Genomic DNA, 18010 nt, shown 5'->3' on the forward strand with positions numbered 1-18010 from the left:
CGTGCTAAGAAGCATCTTTGGCCGTCACAAGGGACAGAGGGTTTGCACAAGCGTTGTTAGACCACTGACAGTGTGACAAGCTGATTAAAATGCCCGCAGACTGGGAGAGCTAGACCTCCGCTCTCTATTCACTCAACCCAGGCACGTCGCCACGACAACGAAGGACGACAAAGGACTTTCTTAGGCTATTGAGTACTGTGAAAGAAGAGGCGGCCGTGTGTGTGTGTGACTTGGACTGGAGATGTGGCTGTACAAGCCGTAGGTGGTAATGTATGCAGACCATCCGCAAACAAATGAATACGCATGCACGTCCCACTGCCACCTCCTTAGCATTCTGCCACACAATGACCATACCAGCGTCCTCCATGACGTGATGCTTCACTCGAGCATATGGCCCGGGACAAATTCAAACCCCAAACTGGCCACAGACAAGCTTTTTAAGCCTTCTTTGTCTTTTTTTTTTTTAAATACTAATGCCTTTGTCTGTTAACTTTTCCAGTTTTTTTGTGAAAACGAACAATCCCTTTTTAAAAGGCCAAAATCACAGAGCGAAGCATCAACAGACCAAGTGTTTGCTACATGTAAAAATTGATGTCTTTCCAAAGGAGTCTGATGGATTGAAAAGCCTATCACACAAGATAAAACAGTGAATATAGTCTTGTGGTAACTCTCATTTACTTCTGATACAGATTTTTTGTGGCTAAAATATTTGAATGCTTACCCCCCCATCCACTAGTACTTTGCTTTGTGCTAGTAGTCCTGTTTGTTTCTATACATTTGCCGAACGTCAACTCCCATTTACTTTAGGGAATACAGTAATTTATTAAAAAAATCCCCATTGAAAAGTCCTAACTATCCCTTTAAGACAATACTACTAGCCTTTGTTTTGGCCATTTTTGGATTTCTTGATTTTCTTTTCAGGTTTGTGGGAAGTTTTTTCTTAATTGTTAGCTTTCCTGGCCAGAATTGGATGAGAGGATTAAATATGAAGCAACAGTTAGCATCAATGTTGAAGAACAGGGGAAAAGGAATCTGACTTTTTTTATTTTACATTAGGTAGATTGTAGGTTGTATTGTACGAGAGTCAGTGGACCTACGATTTGTATTGCCTAAATATTTCTGTAGACAAATGCAGCCTCTGAATCATTCTCGGGTGCAGTGAAGTCAAGGAAGTCATTGTGCTTGAAGCTTTAAATGTAACAGGCACTGTACTCTTATTTCTTTTAAAAACGTTTTTGCTTGGTCATCCATTCCTCCATTTTTCTCACGTTGTCACTCATTGTGTTACTCTCCTACGGGAGTCCAGAGAGCTGAGGTCTGTAATTGTGGCAGGATTTGTTGGCTGCTGCCTGCGCTGCTGTGTGCGCTCCATCCCTGTCAGCAGAGGCCTCTCTAAGGATCTAACCACCGGCACTGTACACTCTCTGTATACCCACTCTCTGCATTTTTAGATTTTTAACACACATGCTTATTAAGTTGCCATATTTTACCGCACTCCAGGGCCAGATGGGTCCCAAAGCCGTTTGCCTGACCCCGGTTAAGAAGTTAAATTAGGCATCAGATGCTTTGGTCAGTCCATCACCTGGCTGTTCTTTGATCCTTGAGCCTGTTGAGTGTTGAGCTGAAGCATTACAGCACACTTTTCTTCTCCCTCCCTCTCAGTCAAGGTCAAAAGGTCAAATGGCCTTGGAGCCAGATACTCAGAGAAACAAGTTCAACCTTTTAGAAAATACGCTTTTCAAAAAGTGTCTTAGATAACCACTCATGCCAAATTTAAAAAAGTAAAGTATGTTTGTATGTAGCATTATAATATATAGTAGATTATCAATCCATATAATCTTAATTCACTATGGTAACCTCATGGCAAAATTAGTAGGATGTTAATACAAGAAGCCCCAACGTGTTCAATTAAATAATTATTTGAATTAAATAAAACTCTGTTCTTTGTTCCTTCTGCCCTATTTCATTATTTAATTTTGAATAATTTCATAAAAAACAAAACAAAAAATTATGAAGTTGCAGTATCATGCCATTTTTATTTATTCATAAATATGCCATTATCAAATAAATATGATACATTTATGAATAACATACAAAAAACCAATACATTGTTTAATAATTGTATTGAAAAATAAATTGTTTAAAAAAAATACCCATCGGCCTATTTATGACGTTTTGGCATATCATGTCATTTTACTCTTTCTGCATTTTACTAGATATGGCATTATGATATCTGATATCATATATGTATGAATAAAATAAACAAAAAAACAATACATTGTGAAATGATTTAATACAATTGATTGAAATCATTGTAATAAAATGTTTTATTATTCTGGTTACTTTTTTCCGAGGTCACAACATTTAAAAGGTTACTTCTCATAATGCAACGTTTCACAATGGCTTTTTTAAAAGAATATTACATTTTGAAGAGTTTCGTAAATAATAATAAGTAACAATTTAAAAAAAAATGGCATATTTATGAAGTTGTTTCAGTTTCATGGGCTTTTTTATTCATAAATATTACATTATAAAACCAATATGATAAAAACAATACATTGAAAAACAATATAATAAATAAATCAAACTCATAGTTATGGAAACAATAGTTTGAAGTAAAAAATAATTTTTTGTCTGTTTTTGAGGTCATTGAATTTAAACTTTCTATTTCATAATGCCGTCTATTTAATTATTTAATTTGTTTCCATTAAAAGAAAACAAAACCTGGCATATTATGAATAATCATCAATAACAGATTACAGCACATGAAGCTCAAATCGTTTTACAGTTGATCTGAGGTCTAGTGTGTCGTGCTGCCTAAAGCAGCTCAGCTCAACACCTGCTTTTCCCAGGGAGAGCTAACTGTCTCCAGAGTAAAAAGATCCTGTCATAAAACCGTCCGACCGAGTCTGGGTGTGTGCACATGAAAAAGTGTGTTGTAGATGTGTGTGTGTGTGGATTCTCTTTCCAAGGGAAGTGGCTTTTATCCTGTGTCCGTTCAGCACAGCCTCTTGGTGGAGGAGCTGTGAAAGGGACACTATTCCCTCCAGCAGCAGACAGAGAGCCCCTTCAGCACACCGGAGGGGCCCGGAGAGAGAGACCCTCTGTGTCTGCATGTGAACTGAGGGGAGAGAGATGGCCATTGACCCCAGAGAAGGTGACGGAAGTGGAAAGGGGCCAAGCATGTGTACATCTGCCTCTGATAATATTAGCGCTTTCAATGATCTAACTGTCTAAGTAGGGACACACAAGCAACGGCTAACTGTATGTGGATTATTATTAAATTATGCAAAGGGCGTGATCACGGCCCCAGTTTGAATTTGATGTAAATCTGGGTGGGAAAGCAGGTATTTTTTTGTCCTTGAATTTTAACCTTTCTTTTTCATTCACGACTACTCCAATAAGGAAGCAGAATTGAACACATGGTTAGCGTTGGGAAAGCAAAAAAAAAAAATTTGGTTAGACTGAGGAATAGTAAAATGCTGCTATATATATGAATAGTAATGTAAGTAGGAATGTAAGTACTCAGTTTGAAATCAGAAGGCAACAGCTGTCTCAAACACATACCCAACCCCTTTCAAGAGTACTTTATTTCTCACTTTAGTTGAGAAACACATCTGACTGCTCTGAGTGTCTAATATTGCTGTGGCATGAAGTTACAGAAAATTCTACTGTGAATCACTAAAGCTGCATTCACATGAAACACGGTAAAACTGCTCTGGATGACTTTTCCGTTGTGTTTCTAAGGAGAAAGTGGTCCTGCCTAACTTGGCATAAGTGCTACCCTTGGTGTACTGTGTACCACTCAACATTGGTGAATAACACCTTGCAACTTTGTCCAATGCATGACATCACGCTAAAGCTGGATTTATAGTTGGTGCAAATGGTTGACAGGATTCCAGCTATAGATATCTACGGCAACTTAAGGTTTAGCTTTAGACCTCCCCTGTTGATGTCACTGATATATTTACCAGATAGATGCAATTTTCTCGATTAGTGATAATTTACTGCCACAGAAAGCCAGACACGACTGGTTCAATTTTTTTTTTTCAATTTGGCTTTATTTTGTCTCAGTACTCGCATACATTAAAACTAAATGTGTCCTCTGCATTTAACCCAGCCGCAGCGCCCTGGGACCAAATCTGGTTCCAAATTCCGTCTACAACGTTTTACAACCTGAAGATACAAAACACATATTTCTGTTATAACAACAATACTTTTAATACCATAGCCGTAACAGTAGGCCTAACAGTGTAATACTTGTTACAGATACAGTAAACAGTATTTAAATAAATGAAGAACAAAAAATAAATGAACGAACTGTATGCCAATAATTGCCTTAGCCCCAGATGTTCCCACATTACTCCTATTATTTTCACTATTCGGATAAAATTGAAAAACTAATATAAAAAAACAATTTGGTTGCTTGCTTCTAACTATTTTCCAAGCAAAGTAAGTGCACGATTTTATAATGTGTAACGTTACTGTTTAAATGGAGGATAAAGCAGCTTCATCATGGCAACTTGACAACAGCTAAGCTAAGCTAGGCTACTACTTACAGCATCCAGGTGACTTTTCAGAGTTGTTGTGCCACCGTGGTAGGCCAGTTTCTTGTCGCATATTTGGCACACTGCCTTCTTCTTACCGTCGTCCAATTTAAAATGCTCCCATACAGCTGAAGTCTTCGGCATTTTGTGTTCAGGTGTGTGAAACGAGGTGAAGCGAGGTGAAGCGTGGCGTTTGCGTTCGTGACTGTGAGTGAACACGATGTCAGGAGGAGCACAGGCTGAGATTGTATTTCCACATTTTAACGGTGCGATTCAAAAGTATAAATATAGTATAAGAATATGGCAATTCGCCTTTATTGATACAGTAGCATACATTTAGGAAAAAAAAACGAATATCCGAATAATGAAATTGAAACCCGAATAGTTGGCCAACGAACGAATATTCGGGTACAGCCCTAAAAGGTTCCAAGAAGGGCGTTTCCGTCTTTCTTAAAAATGTGTCGTCAACTAAACTCCTATCAGTTTCATGAACGTCACCCAAACATATGCCAACTCTTTCCATTCCCTACTTTAAATTAAATCTAGTTGTTTACTGGCAAACGTTTGTGTCTGTTCTGTATCTCCTTGCCTCCCTGCGGGCGGTTATTGCTGATCTCAAACAGACACTTTCAGTAGTCTTTCTACTGTATTCTCGATAGGATCCACAGATGCCAGTGCTGCAGAGTCGGGGCCCGGGGCGAGACCCAGTCAACCCAGCAGAACATAACAATGGAGAGCAATGCTCCATGGCTCTGGGCCCAATGTTCCCCACTGTCCCTGAGCTGCTGACCCCACATATTTTATGGGGTCTTAGGCATTCCAGTGGGCTGTCACGGCTCATTAAGTGCTATAGAAATGAACTTGCACAGCAGACTCTCTCAGTGATTAATAAATGTGGACAGAGAGAGAAAGCGGGACGGATAGAAATGGTTGGGGCAAAAGTTCACTGAGGAGAACACATTCTGAGGAGTTAATATTCTATAAATACACTTGGCACACACAGTATAAATGTATCTACTGCTGTTGATTGGGATGGGTAGGTCACCCTGCCATCAGCAGCTAAAAGAATGCAAATATTCTAGGTTTAAGTGGGGAGTTCTAGTCAAGGTCCAGTTTCAGAGACCAGCAAGTTCTACATTTCTAAAAAAATAACTCTGAGGGATATCACCAGAAGCAAGACTTGGTACCAAGTTGATGCCAACATAATGAAAACTTGACGTTACTCCTTTTTCTACACTACTGCAGGTAATGTAATGTCTGGTATTACTGTTAAGACTCCAGAATAATATTGTCAGGACCTCGACACAACCTGATGAAACCAAATGCATGACCCAGAGACAATGTCTTGAATGTAATAAAAAAAGTGTATTTATTTTAACAGATCAGGTAATCCCTCTTAACAGAGTAGGTAGCGTAAATAACAAAAAGCGCTCACAAGGAGGAAAAAACTAGCGTAACAAAAAACTTAAGCCTAACAAAATAAACAAACAAAACCTGACATGAGTGAAAAGCGATCCTTTCAGAGCTGAGGCTTGGCACGACCATTCGGGGAAACAAACACGACGAACTGACACAGGACAGGGGAGAGACAGGACTATTTAAGCGTCAGGTGAGTGGGAACAGGTGGATACAATCAGGGGCGGGGCAGACACTGATGATGGCAGGAAAAAACACAAAAGGGGAGGAAGAAAACGGGGCTGGAAATGAAAGACAAGAGTAAGTAAGTATAACATAAAACAGGAAATGACAGACAAAATACATAAACATAACTAACACATTTGACGAGACACAACAAATATGGTACCATCTTCCAGTTGATATAAGAACATTGTTTTTGAGATGCAGTAACATTTTTACCTTCTACCTTTTTTACAAGATTCATTTTAGTTGCTGCAAATAAACAGTTTTGGCAGCAACTAAAATGTATACTAAAATACATTTATACCATTATCAATACAGTATAAAAAGGGCAACAAAGGATTGTTTTGTTTGTACAATAGCATAATGTCACTGGTATTGGTATGTTTCTGCTAGTGTCCATGGGAATATGGCTCCATAGTTTCTTTGAGACCACCCGTTCCCCTCCCCATTTCAGTTGACAGCCTAATGGTCTACTAGAGGTTATTTATAGCTTGTTGGACTGTGCCCCATCGTCGAACTTGCTGCATACCAGACACAACTGAGGAACTCTGCGATTGTTGGTGAACAGCATGAGAGGAGACCCCTCTCTGAATGGTGGTGGTGGTATTTGTATTACTACCTAACACTTCCACAGTAGGAGTAAACTTGATGATTAACTTTAAACATTAGGATACAGGCATTTGCGAATGAATTTGCGAATGAATAAAGATTGCAGATTTGTGCTCATTGTTGGCTGAAAGGCACAAAAAGATGCCTTGTGTATTTACGCCAATGCGAATCCATAAATGTCCTCCACTCACAGTTAAATAGATGATTATAGAAAGAGCTATCTAAGTGTAAGAGGGGTAATTTAGTTGATAAATGAAGTGGAAATGCTTAATAGGTCTCGGTTATGGAAAATAAATATCTTATTTTGGCTTTTTCATTACCACAGCTACAATTATTATGCTTCTGTTCCTCCCCTCCATCTCCCACCACAGTCATGAAGTCTGTTCTCATGTTAGCTCATAGGAAACCATCATTGCTGTTTTGTAAGAGGAAGTTCCCATGGTGATGGGGTCGTCACGCGCTATAAATATGTCTGCTGTGGCATGTTGGCCGGTCAAAGAGCAGGTGAGGACGCTGCTCAGAGGAGCAGTGAGAATTTGTCTTGAATTGTTCCCAGGCTCTCTGTGGCAGAAAAGATCCAGCTTAAAAAAAGTTAGTTAGTGTTAGGTACCTGACAAACAAATTGTTTTGGAGTTGTGATTGAAGGACATTCCTGAATTGAAGATGATGAGCTTGAAGTGTAAAATTATTTCTTTCTATTCAGCTGTGAAACAAAAAAACCCACCAATTTAATTGATCTAACGCTGCTGTCCAAAGGTTCTTAGGCTGCAGCCACTCGGAGACGATACGGGTCGTATCCGCTACAGTTCTCTATCATATAGACGGTTCGGCCACAAGAGGCTGACAGGGAAACGCAGAAACGATAACGATAGCGGGTCCCAAGGTGGGTAGATCTGCAGACGCAATGCTCTGGGGGGTCAAACGGCTCCGTGTGTACGGCCCTTTACAATCATTTCCTGATAACGATGACGCAATAGCCCCGCCTCTCCCCACCTCTACTGCTCCCTCCCGCGTCATTGCTGATGTGTTTCGCCAACAACAGTGTTCCGAGTGTTTCGAGCCAGGCCCCGGTATCTCGCAGGACAGTGCACCCGGCAGGAGCCTCCAGCAGACCCCCCCGCACCGTTTCCTCGTCCCTTGGAAGAGGCGGAGAGGTTGATGTTTTTCATCTGCTGGTGGACTACCGGGGAGAACGTCCTGCTCGAGAGCCAGGCTCAGAGTTAGTGGCAGTGGGTGAGGTGCACCTGCCTTTTACAGCAGGAGCACACGCTCACCTTGGGGAGGGAGACAAAGAGAAACGGCAGCCGCCGAAACAGCCAGAGCCCTGCCTCTCCACACCTCTGCTGTTGTGCTTCGCCAACAACAACAATGGCAGATCACAGGGTTGCTTTTGTGCTCCAGACGCTACTGACCATGCTACAGATGTTTGTGCAAAATCTACAGCTCCTCTACCACAACCATCAGTAACAAGTGGACATGGAGAACTACATGAACTACATGTTGCTAAATCCACCGCAGAGAATAAACAGAAGGGCAACCATGCTCGGGGGTCTTATTCACTGCTTTTGGTTTATTTTGTGGCGGAAATACAGCGCCACTTAAAGGCCCGGCATATGTACTACAGCGTCTCCAGCGGGTCGAGCAGTCTCGTGTGGATGGACACGTTTCTGGTGCCGATTGCGTATGGACGGAAGACTTTTTTGATATCGAATTCGGTTTGTTTTCGTTATCGTCTCCGTGTGGCTAGGGTCTTAAAGTTCCCATGTCATGACCATTTCTACTGATCATAATTCCATTGTTGAGGTCTACTAGAATATATTTAAATTGTGCAATTTTCCAAAATCACATTGGCTTCTCGTACAGCATCTCTGTATAGTATGTGTATTCACTGAATTTCACTCTGTCCTAAACGGCTTGTTGGAGCTCCTGCCCCCCCCCTCCCTGTGAGCCCGGTGTGCTCTGATTGGTCGGGACGTTGCGAGGCTCGCTGCTGCAGTGTGGGTCGCTGGCGGTGTGGTTTCCGGGTTATCGATACAGCGAGACACAGCGAAACTCATCCTGATTACACACAAACACTCACAGCCGAAGTAAAAACAATAAGTGTGGCTTGATATTGAGTAAGAAAAGGGTTTATAACGCTGTGAGAATAGGTCTGCGGAGAGCATTTCTCCGCGATCCCAACTCGTCTATTACCAGCGTTCAGGGAGCTCTTTGCAAGTCAATGGGATTCCCTGTAGTAGACAAGATGACGCCAAGGGATCCTGGAGTGTGAGTTGCTGCGCGGATTGGTCCATTTGGACCGATCCGGTCATTTGTTGTTCATTTGGGTATGGGCACGTCACGATACCCAGGAAGAAAATATTGGAAAATGAGAAATCTCCAACGAGGCGTTCTGGGGCAGCATAGACAGGTCTTTTCTGTGTTAGAGTTTTACTCGCTACAGGGTGTACTTTGAGGGTTATTGACAGACCGTTTACATGCATAAAAACCTTCATAACACACAAGGGGACGGGTAATAACTGGAAAAGCATGACATGGGCCCTACATCATCTTCATATAGGCCAAACCATTATAAGTGGTTGTGCATTAGCTTCAAATAGGTTAAACCGTTTGAAGTTACGCTACTCAGTGCAAACACTTTATCTAATCAATACCCTAATAAAGTTTTTATGTCCACACACATGTTTGTGTAAGAGAGGCAGGAGACCCAGTCTTCAAACTGTCTTAATAACAGGATTTCATCATTGTTCTTTATTTGTTTACTTTATTTATTGCATCAGTTTGACGACTTGACTAATGACTCTTCTCTTATTGTGAATAATGCTATAGCATTTGCCATTATCCTGTAATTGTAGCTTGTGTTGAAATGTTTTGGTCTTCAGCAAAGGTCACATGGTCTTTGCTCTAACATCTGTTATCGATATATCTAAGCCTCGTGCTAGCTCCCCTGTTCTCTTTAAAGCATTGCTTTGAGCTAAACACTAACATGGTCACAATAAAGATTCCAACATGCATGATACAATACCATCTTAACCATCTTTGTTTAGCATGCTAACGAGCTAACATTTGCAAACCAGCACTAAAGCAAAGTACAGTGGAAGTTGATGTAAGTGTCCTTCGACTTGCTGGTATTTGGTAGAATTTGACACATTTGAAGTTGAATATAGTTCCACAGATCTAAGGAATTGTCAAAGATGCAACAGTTCATACAGAGGTGAACATTCATGTCTGTCAAAGTGGTGAAGCTACTCAGTAAAAGCCAAACCAATAATGTGGCGGAAGAGAAAGTGTATCTAAGAGCTCTAGAGATTTGCCTCAATAAAACATGAGGCACACTGAATTGGTTTGTTTTGTATATATATTTCATGAGGACTATCCCTCCCCTGTCACAAACAACTATGGATTTTCAAGCCCTGTTTAACAGACTACTGGCCACTCCTCTTGACATTCACACACATACACACCAAATTCAAATCCTCTGACAGTGGGCGTGGGGGTTATTAGTTATTATATGTCTTATTCTGCTCATGAATAAGTAAAACGGAGGCCTGAGACACACTCATCCACTTGCCAGACATACTAAGACACATGCACCTGCTCCTGGTTATGAACACACACACAAATACACACACATTCACACCCACACACACAGCTTCTCCCTTTTTATTCTACACCCCTCGTATTTGTCCTGATTGCATCCCCAGGGGGTCGACAGTTAGGTGAGATAGCACTGCATTTGTAATATCTGAGCAATCTATTCAAACTGCAAGGTAATGGTGCAGAAACGGCATTTCCCTTTTTAATATCATACGCTACAATTATACGTAATTGTCGGATCAAGTCTGAAATGTTCTTGCATCACAGCAGCAAGAACAAATACTTATAGCAAGAAAAAAGCAAAAACACACATTTCTAATGACATTTCCACCAATGGTTTTAAGACCAATTAACATATAATTGACCTGTGATTTAACGTAACTGGTCAGCCAAATAGTGATTCAGTCTAACTTTAATGAATCCTATCTCCTATTCACTGTTTTGCAAATGGTTAGGGCCAAAGACAATGTTGTTAGCAAGCCTCTATTTATTATTATGGTAGTTTGATGCCTAGAGTTTCTCAAATGGCTGCCATACAATCTTTGAGCAAAATTGTGACATTAAAGAGGCTCCCTCATGCTTTTTGGATTTTCCCTTTCCTGTAGTCTGTTTATGTTTGTGTGCATGTAAATGGTCTGCAAAGGCTAAAATCCTAAATAATCCTAATAATATATCCCTTTTTAAAGCTGTGGAAAAACCTTTGTTCCTTGTATTATTACAATACTGTTTAACACTCCAAATAACAGATGGAAAAAACAACAACGACATAATAATTTGTCTACTAGCCCCATAAAGACCGAAGGCAGCAGTCTGTGTTTTTTACAGTCTAATAGCTTTTTTCTAAACATTGTACTTCTCGTTTTATAAGTGCTGGGGCATTTATAATACTTGGGGGAGATTGTTGCCAGAGCTCAATTTAATTGTTTCATTATAATCTGTATGTTGCATTGTGTATATCTTACAAATCCCCAGTTGAAAGCTTGCTCCATACACTATGGTTACAGTAGTTACTCTACTTCTCAGTGAGGTCAGTGAAAGGTCTGAGTAATCTGTTTAATAATGAAAGGCGTTTTTAACTGTTAATGCAGTGGCTCTCAGTGTCCACACACCACTCTGCTCAGAGGTGTTGAGTGATAGCTGTGGAAATGGGAAATGAGAGTTGTTGTTTCAGATGCTCCGGCTGTAAGGGATACTGCGGCTGCTGCTGTTTGGATAGCAATGAAAACACTCTACAGTACACAGCTTTATGTTCACTAATCATATTAGAGTAGATGTTGTGACATTATGGAGAATAACGGGACAATCATCTCAAGTATTGCTTCCGTCTGTCTCTGAATTATGACTCAATTGTTTCTTTCTTTTTACTTTGTAATCAGATGAGTAATTTTGAGAGTTGCCAACGTTCATAGACAGAGAGGAAATAATGGGATTCCAGGCTTAACAAAGAACATAGATAATGAGATCAAAATTGTAAACGTTGAGAACTGTATTACATAACAATAATGGCAGCAATATTGTACTTTCTTTTGTCTATAAATCTAAAGAGAAAGCCGAACAGGGATAGTGTGTATGTTATGCTTGTGCCGTTTGTATCATATATTGATGATCAATTCCCTTTGTTGCCAGTAAGGCAATATTTTTAGAAATGTTTTGCAAATCAAATTGCCTCGCAAGGTAGCCACGCCCTAAAGCATACCCTGCAATATTGTGTATTTATTGTGTATTTATATGTGTATTATATTGTACGAAAAAGTTCACTGAGTTTATCAATAAATTAAAAAAACAAGATGGAAAAGTCACCCTGTGCTGGCCATTTGAAATCATTGTTTTCCTTTTCCCGCTAGTAAGGCAATTTTAACTTGTTTACTATCGGGAATAAGATGTTCTAGAGGTTTAGAAATGTTTTTCAACTGTTTTTTTAATCCATAATTACAAAACATATTGCCTTTTTCATGGATCTAACAGCCTGCACACTGTTTTTCATATTTCTGCTCATCAAACGTTGCTCTTTGCCCCATAAGGAAAGGTAGCCTTATAGATATTTTCTGGGTTTGATAACAATAATACAATAATAATTTTTAACAGATTTGAAACTTTGCAATGTACACAAATATTTTCAACTGTGAGCTGTTTGTTTGAATAGAGAATACACAACTACACTTCAAATATTTGAACAATAAATATGTTTTAACCTTTTTCTTTGACAGTAACACCAAGTGGACATGCTGACATTTCATTTGCGTGCTGTGATATAACTCCTCCACCATCTCCTATTTCTTGCAATCTTACGTTCTTACGAAGTTCCTCTCACCGCATCTTAACATTTATCTTGGCCTAAACCTAAGCCATCTAAAACTCTTAAACTTACGCTATACTCAACTATATGGTAAGCAGCTTTTAGCCTTAGTGAATGATGTAAAACCTCTGGCTCAGACCTCTGACCCTGCTCTGTTTCCTTCCTCAGAATATTTGCCATGCTACATGGGAAGACTCTGAACTCCACCTTGCTCTTCCTCCTCCTCATCCTCATCTTCTTTGCCACAGCCCATGGTCGCTCCTACCCTCGTTTCTCCCGTAATGACACTGAGTTCCAGCACCTGGTGCTCCACCCAGACCCCACTGTGGGGACGGTGTACGTGGGGGCCAGGGACCACCTCTTCCAGCTGGACGGATTGGACGGACTCCGGTTGGAGCAAGAGGAGGCGACTGGCCCAGTAAGCGACAGCAAAGAGTGCCTTCCCCCAGTCAACGAGTTCAACTGTCCCCAGGCCAGGAGAACCAGTAACCACAACAAACTACTCCTGGTGGATCCCACGGCGTTGGAGTTGATCACCTGCGGCAGTATCTACCAGGGAACCTGCCAGAAACGCAACCTCAAGTCGATCAAAGAGGTTGTCTTTTCCACCGAGAGGCCCGTGGATACGCAGTATGTCGCCGCTAATGACCCATTCGTTTCAACCGTGGGGCTTGTGGTGGGGCTTCGTGGTGGGGAAAGGACAGTGATGTATGTGGGGAGGGGCTATACCTCCAGCCACCCGCCCATCTCCACCCGCCACCTTTCATCCGAACCCATCTTTTCCTACGAGGAGACGGCTAAGCTTGCAGTCGCTGGACGTCTGTCGGAATACGACCACCATTTTGTGATGTCTTTCACACGGCGCTCTTATGTTTACTTTTTGTTTTACCGTCGTGACATCAAGTCAGCATCGAGGGAGTACCGGACATATGCTGCCAGAGTGTGCCTGGACGACACCTCCTTTTATTCCTATGTGGAAGTTCCTCTTGTCTGCCGATCCCCCTCCTTCTCCAGGACTTACAACTTTCTCCAGGCTGCTCAGGTACGTTCTGACTAAATGTTATCATCAAATAAGCAGGCTTGGGGAGGAACGGAATGAATGGAACGTTGTTGATTTAATAAGGAATCTGTATTGCGTCCAAAGTACAGAAAAAAAGAGGATGATGATATATATATATATATATATATACATTCACTTGGTGGAAATGTATCCGTTATTGTTACTTCTGCTGTACATGGTAGAGAAAAAGGCTACATTTGAGCATTTCTTATATTTTCTCTCGTGCATATTTGGACGTAACCAAGTGACTTTACTTTAATATTGTCATACTTACTGAGGTTACTGATTAACTTTTTTAATGGGTATTAAGAAATTGGAATCGGAATACATTTGTCTAGTTATTTTGTCTAGTTATTTGTCTCCAAACGATGCCAAGACTCCTTGAATAAATTGTAGGGAGTGGCAATTTAAGTATGGTTAAATTGCTTGATTATACAGTGTGAAATGTTGCTTTTCAATCAACATTACTCTGATGCTGGCTGTGTTTAACTTTCTCAAGTTTCTCCCACGCCTTTGTTGCAACAGGTGGGACAAGGTGGAGACCAGGAAGGTGAGGATCTGCTGGGAGTCTTCTCCACCCGTGCCGGCTCCACAAACAACAATCCCCTGGATGCCTCCTCGGCTCTGTGCGTTTACCCACTGGAGGAGCTGGACAGACACATCAACTCCACCCGCGACCTCTGCTACACCCAGGACGGCCGGGTGGAGGGGGAAGGAGAGGTGGCGTACATAGAGTATGAGGTCAAGTCCAGCTGTGCCAACCTGCCCATGGTAAGAATCCAGAAAAATAAGAAAGAAGGTTAATGTTCTCATGTTTAGGCATCAGGCCAAATGGGTATTTTGAAACACAGATTGTGCCAATCACATGCTCATATGAATGTTTCTCTTTGATCTACGTATCAGAATGACACTATAGTTAGAATGTCAAGTTGGTGATGGCCCAGGTCGTAGCCATCTTGTTTTCGAGTTGTGTGTCTTGAACATGAACATCTCAGGAATGCCATAAAGGAATTTCTTCACATATGGTGCAAACTTCAGCTTGACCTTACAAATGAACTGAGAAGACTTTGATGGTCAATGGTCAACGATGGAGGTCACTATGTCCTTAAATCTTCCCTTTTCTTGTAAACACGATATCCCTTGTAGATGCTTTGAGGGATTTGCTTCAAGTTTGGGACAACGGTCCACCTAGATCCAAGGATATATTATCAGACCTCACACAACATATTTTTGGCCATTACTCAACCATTCATATGCTAATTATGACCATTTCACACAAAGGTTTAATGGGGTAAAATGATGACGTAACGCCATTTTGAAAAAACATGGATGTGAACTGCATTTTGAATGTGTTTTTAGCGGCATACAACCGTCAGGCGGTTTTGTATGCATTGAGGGCTTGTTAGGGTTAGTACATACATGCTATACATGAGGATACATTATGTTCTGCTGTCTTTATATACCTTGAGTATATAGACTCAATTGATTTCAAGGGCACACAAAGACAAAACAGAAAGTATACCTTGGTAACAAAGTAGAATTGGACTGCCCAGATTAAGTTTAGTAACAGGAAGAATGAAGGCATTGTAATGAGGACCTCATTAAAAAAAAATCCCAAGAATCCCAGATGCGCTAGGAGTAGTTTTTCCCAGCTGCAGCCCCCCCCCCCCCCCCCCCCCCACCCCCTGCTGCACTCAGGTCCTGCAGGATTCAGAACCATTTAATGGGATCGTTAGCAATCGATAAACAAAGCTAACCCTGAATCAGCTGTGATGCTGCTTAATGAGCTCTGACAAGGAAGGATAGGAGTTACAAAAAAAAGAAAAAAACGTAATGACATAAGAAGGTAGAGAGAGAAGGGGGCGTAGAAACATGGGAAAGAAGACTAGCAAACATTGGAATAAAATAACAGAGGACGAAAAAAGCGATGCTGAAGGAAACAGACCTGATTAAATACAGAGACGATGTTTTCATGATAAGACATCTTATTTCTTTAATAAACAAAGTCTTTAGTAGACTTAAACAAAATATATTTCCTATTCTACTTCCTGCTTCAGGGCCAATTATGTGGAGCCAGAGCTCGGGCGCTTACCAGAAAACAGGATTTAGGGTGGTTGTTTTGCACAACCAAAGAGCAAGCTGGCTGTGTCTGTATGAGTCTGCTCTAATTTATGGTGCAATCCTCTTACTATGAATTAAGAGGATTCAAAGGCTCTGAGGCAATGGTAGGAAAGAATGGAAAACTAATTGAAAGACGTGACTATGAAGTTGTTCGTCTGAACCGTAGGTGTTTAATGTGTTAAGATCAGTGAAACACAGGTCATTCGGATGCATTCTGTTAACATCCTACACTTAGGAAAGAATCGGATGTAGCAACCATGAAGTTACTTTTGTTTTGTGGACATTTTAAATAATAATAATTTTAATTTTAAAACCTCTAGTTTGGTATTTTGGCCGTCACAATCGTGTTTCTTTAATAGCTAGACATGACCATATATGGACAGAAGGGTGGAGAAGAGAGCTGCCCAAAAGAGCCTTGTGTCATTAGTGTAGATTAAATGCAAAGTTTTCAGATTAAGTTAACATTAGCTAGCTTAGTTTTAAAGGTGCATACATACTCACCTTAACTGTGATTTCAATTGAATTGCTAATTTTGGCTTGCATGTTTATAACCAGATGTAATAGCAAAAAAAGTATTAGTTTATTTTAAGAATAACCAACTGCTAATCAATGCAGTGGCAGTGATTACTGTATATCACAAATTAAAATGTTTACTGAGGTAACACCTAAATTGAGAAAGATACTTTTTTTCATAGACTTCTAGACAATCTACCTTCTTATTAAATTATTGCAGGCACTGACTGCATTGGCTTCACTTTTTCAGACAAGTGCCCCTTGACATGAGTACATAAACTAAATAATGAACCCTAAGTAAAGGAAATAAAACCTTCTTTCTTATCTTTCTAGAATACTCTTAAGGCATATGCCTGTGGCTCCGACCACACTCCCAGTCCAATGGCGAGCCGGGCACCGCTGGAAGCTGAAGTGGTGTGGCACACCTCTGCCGCCCGCCTCACTGCGGTTGCTGTGAGCGCCAGAGAGGGACACAGCATCGCCTTCCTCGGAGACTCCAAAGGAACTATGCACAAGGTATCTCATCCCATGACATCATTTCATTTGTGTGCCAGTTTCTTTTGGACTACAAGCCTGCCCCAGCATGCACTAGGTGGGAGACGCCCTGGACACATAATTGGGATAACAAAGATCTGTGTGTCATTGAAAAATTAAGACGTATTAGCCAATTTAATTTAATTTAACGCTGTTTCCTAATTTCTCATGCGCACCGATAGAGCTTGCCTAATACTGTGATACTGGCACACCCTGCCCTTGCAGTTGTTTCTGCATAATCCTTCAAAGGATGTCCATGGATCAATTCCCAGCTATTTGTTTTATATCTGTGCCAATTCCCATACCCTTCTTCTACATCACAATGCAACCACACCTGAAAGATTCTAGTCATTCCAACAGTTTTCCAAGATACACAAACCAGCATAGCACCATAATCCCATGCCTAATACTTTTGTTCAGTAAAATTCAGAGTGTGATTGAGCTAAAGGTTTTGAGCAGTGAAACATTTTTAGAGCTGGAATGTATTTTCAATTTTGATTTCGCTTCTCCTTGTTTGTCCAGGTCCGAGTTGTGCTTTGAAAAGAATATTGTCCCAAAACATCCACGAATCATTACCTTTCTAGCATCATCTGCATAGATCTGATTGTACACATAACTTTGCTGTGAGGTATTCAAGGCGTTTGTTGTAGGTCTGTTTTGCTGTGTATGTGTGTGTGTTTGATGTGTGATAAAGAGAGGTGGGGACATAGTCACACTGGAGTACTTTTCCCGATATAGTTCCAAAAATGTGCGTTCACACCAAAAAAATCCGGGAGTGCCAGCAGCTTCTACTGAAGCCAGTCCCCAACTCCGGGGATTTCCGGCCGGGGACTTCGGGTGGCAGGGACTTATTCCGGTGTGAAGGTGATCTGCTCTTTAGTTCATCAAAACTAAAGAGTTCTGATGAACTAAGTTCGGCAAAGTACTTGGTGTGAAAGCGTCTATAGTGCTTTTAGGTAGCAGATCAAAGCAGCACTCCATGTAGCCAACTGTAGTTAGCTCAGTTTAGCACAAAAGCAGGTTGAAACTTGACTTGGCTCAGTCAAACAAAAAAAAACTCCCACCTTATATAGTATAGTTCCTGGTCCAATT

General features: G+C 40.9%; 1 protein-coding gene across 3 annotated transcripts in view; it reads left to right on the forward strand.

Moving 5' to 3' along the window:
• The window catches only part of plxnb1a (plexin b1a), an 80753-nt gene that overhangs the window by 30577 nt on the left and 32166 nt on the right, over positions 1-18010 (forward strand). For all 3 annotated transcript variants that reach the window (XM_079677497.1, XM_079677496.1, XM_079677498.1), the window contains 3 exons: positions 12859-13732; positions 14276-14521; positions 16718-16900. In XM_079677497.1, the coding sequence (XP_079533623.1) occupies positions 12869-13732; positions 14276-14521; positions 16718-16900 (1293 nt within the window). In that variant the 5' untranslated portion in view covers positions 12859-12868. The remainder of the gene's footprint in view (positions 1-12858; positions 13733-14275; positions 14522-16717; positions 16901-18010) is intronic.

Source organism: Notothenia rossii (genome assembly GCF_949606895.1).
Source record: "Notothenia rossii genome assembly, chromosome: 4".
Taxonomy (NCBI): domain Eukaryota; kingdom Metazoa; phylum Chordata; class Actinopteri; order Perciformes; family Nototheniidae; genus Notothenia; species Notothenia rossii.